Here is a 2035-nt window from a genome sequence, read left to right as displayed (position 1 = left end):
AAATAAAGACGGTATATACACCTCCATACATACCCAAATATACACACCTATATACCCACTTATATTCATACACACACACATTATATATACAAACATACACACATATATACACACACACACACATATATACACACACACATATATATACACACATATATATACACACACACATATATATGCACACACACATATATATGCACACACACATATATGCACACACATATATACACACACACACATATGCACACACATATATACACACACACACACATATATACACACATATATATACACACACATATATACACACATATATGCACACACACATATATATATACACACATATATGCACACACACATATATACACACACATATATACACACACACATATATACACACACACATATACACACACACATATATACACACACACATATACACACACACATATACACACACATATACACACACATATACACACACATATACACACACATATATACACACACATATATACACACACACACATATATACACACACATATACATATATATATATATACACACACATATATACACATATGTATGTATATATATATACGCGCGTAAGTCGTCTAAAAGTCCATAAGTTAGGAAAAAGATGGAGAGATGTATGTATATAAAGCTTGTCCTTGAGTGAAAAAAAGAAACCGGCTTTTAGGACATGTCCCAGTATGACATAATAAAAAAACTTATCAATCTCAGCAATTAATAACAATACCAACAACAACAGAAATAATAATAAATTGAATGAAATCAAATTAAATGACTGCAGCACCTACTTACGTAGATAAATTTACAGGCTACCAATTTGAATCCTTTCTTTTCGAATCTCTGAAGGATTGGGCCACAAAGGGCTCTTTGTACTCCGTCAGGTTTGACAGCCACAAAACTCCTCTCAGGTACCTGACCCCCGATCACTGAGAACACGTTAGCAAACATTGATAACAACGTAGATAACATTTTGCCGGGCTGTGAAAGAGAGCTGACGATCTTATAGCCGTAATCCGATTAACATAGGAATAAAAATAGCAATAAAGATAAATCTGTAAATACTTGTTAATCAGTGTTCAATTTCGTAAACCTCCTTCTTAGGGCAGACGGTAAAGTGCGAGATTTGACTGCTATTTCTAGTTACTCGCGCGACCACGTGGGGTCTACGTCGTAATTACCAAGTGTTCTGTTGGTCGGTTTGCTGGTTGGTCGGTTGGTTTTTAACCCCAGGTCAGGTCTCGTTGATACAGTGCTATGATGTAAGATACACCAACTGGGATCACACTCTTTTTTTTTCTTCGTTTTTTTTTTCCCTCACTCAGTGTATCTAAGATTACTTCATCCAATGTATTCTTCGTTTTAAATTCTAAGATAAAAGTATATGAGATTTCAGAGATGTGTTAACTGTTGTTTCTCGCAGCGGCAAGGTGTGACAACACCTTTGTCGGTTCGGCTTTGTTTGGCGATGGATTGATGGATTAAAATTAAGGTGAAGCAGAAGATTCGCTGAATAAATTTCAAAACGAAAAACAAATGTTCAAAGGGAAATAAGTCAATGGTAGGTAAGGCTAGAATTTAATTAAAGATTTTCGGGATAAGATTTGGAGAACGTCCGAAAACAATGAAATAATTAATTTTCTTGGAATCGTTCTTCGAGCTGGCAGTTCATGTATTGGAAGGTTTTGTAATCGAATTGCTTCTAATATATACAGGTGAACGAAAACCGTGGAGGTACATCTACTTTACATGTTTGGGTGTATATGTGTATACACACACTCACGCATATATATAAAACGAGCTTATTGTATACAGTGCTCATATGCATTAGGTATAAAACAGATAAATATATAGGTGCAGGGTGGGTGTGTGGAAAGAATCTTGCTTCTTGCCCCACACCCACGCTCCTATCAAGCGGCCCAACCCATGCCAGCATGGAAAAGGTGGCGAACTGGCAGAAACGTTAGCATGCCAGGCGAAATGCTTAGAGGTATTTCGTCTGCC

At 36.3% G+C, this 2035-nt stretch overlaps 1 protein-coding gene across 1 annotated transcript in view; it reads right to left on the bottom strand.

Annotated features, from left to right (window-relative positions):
• LOC106867397 (nucleoside diphosphate kinase) overlaps window positions 1-1710 on the bottom strand; it is a 21935-nt gene extending 20225 nt beyond the window's left edge. The window contains exon 1 of the mRNA XM_014912292.2: window positions 827-1710. Coding sequence (XP_014767778.1) covers window positions 827-1003 — 177 coding nt within the window. The 5' untranslated portion in view covers window positions 1004-1710. The remainder of the gene's footprint in view (window positions 1-826) is intronic.
• Between the last annotated feature and the right edge of the window lie 325 nt (window positions 1711-2035).

Source organism: Octopus bimaculoides, chromosome 27 (assembly GCF_001194135.2).
Source record: "Octopus bimaculoides isolate UCB-OBI-ISO-001 chromosome 27, ASM119413v2, whole genome shotgun sequence".
Classification (NCBI taxonomy): Eukaryota; Metazoa; Mollusca; class Cephalopoda; order Octopoda; family Octopodidae; genus Octopus; species Octopus bimaculoides.
Note: the sequence above shows the minus strand (reverse complement) of the source record. Positions and strands in the feature narration are given on the sequence as shown.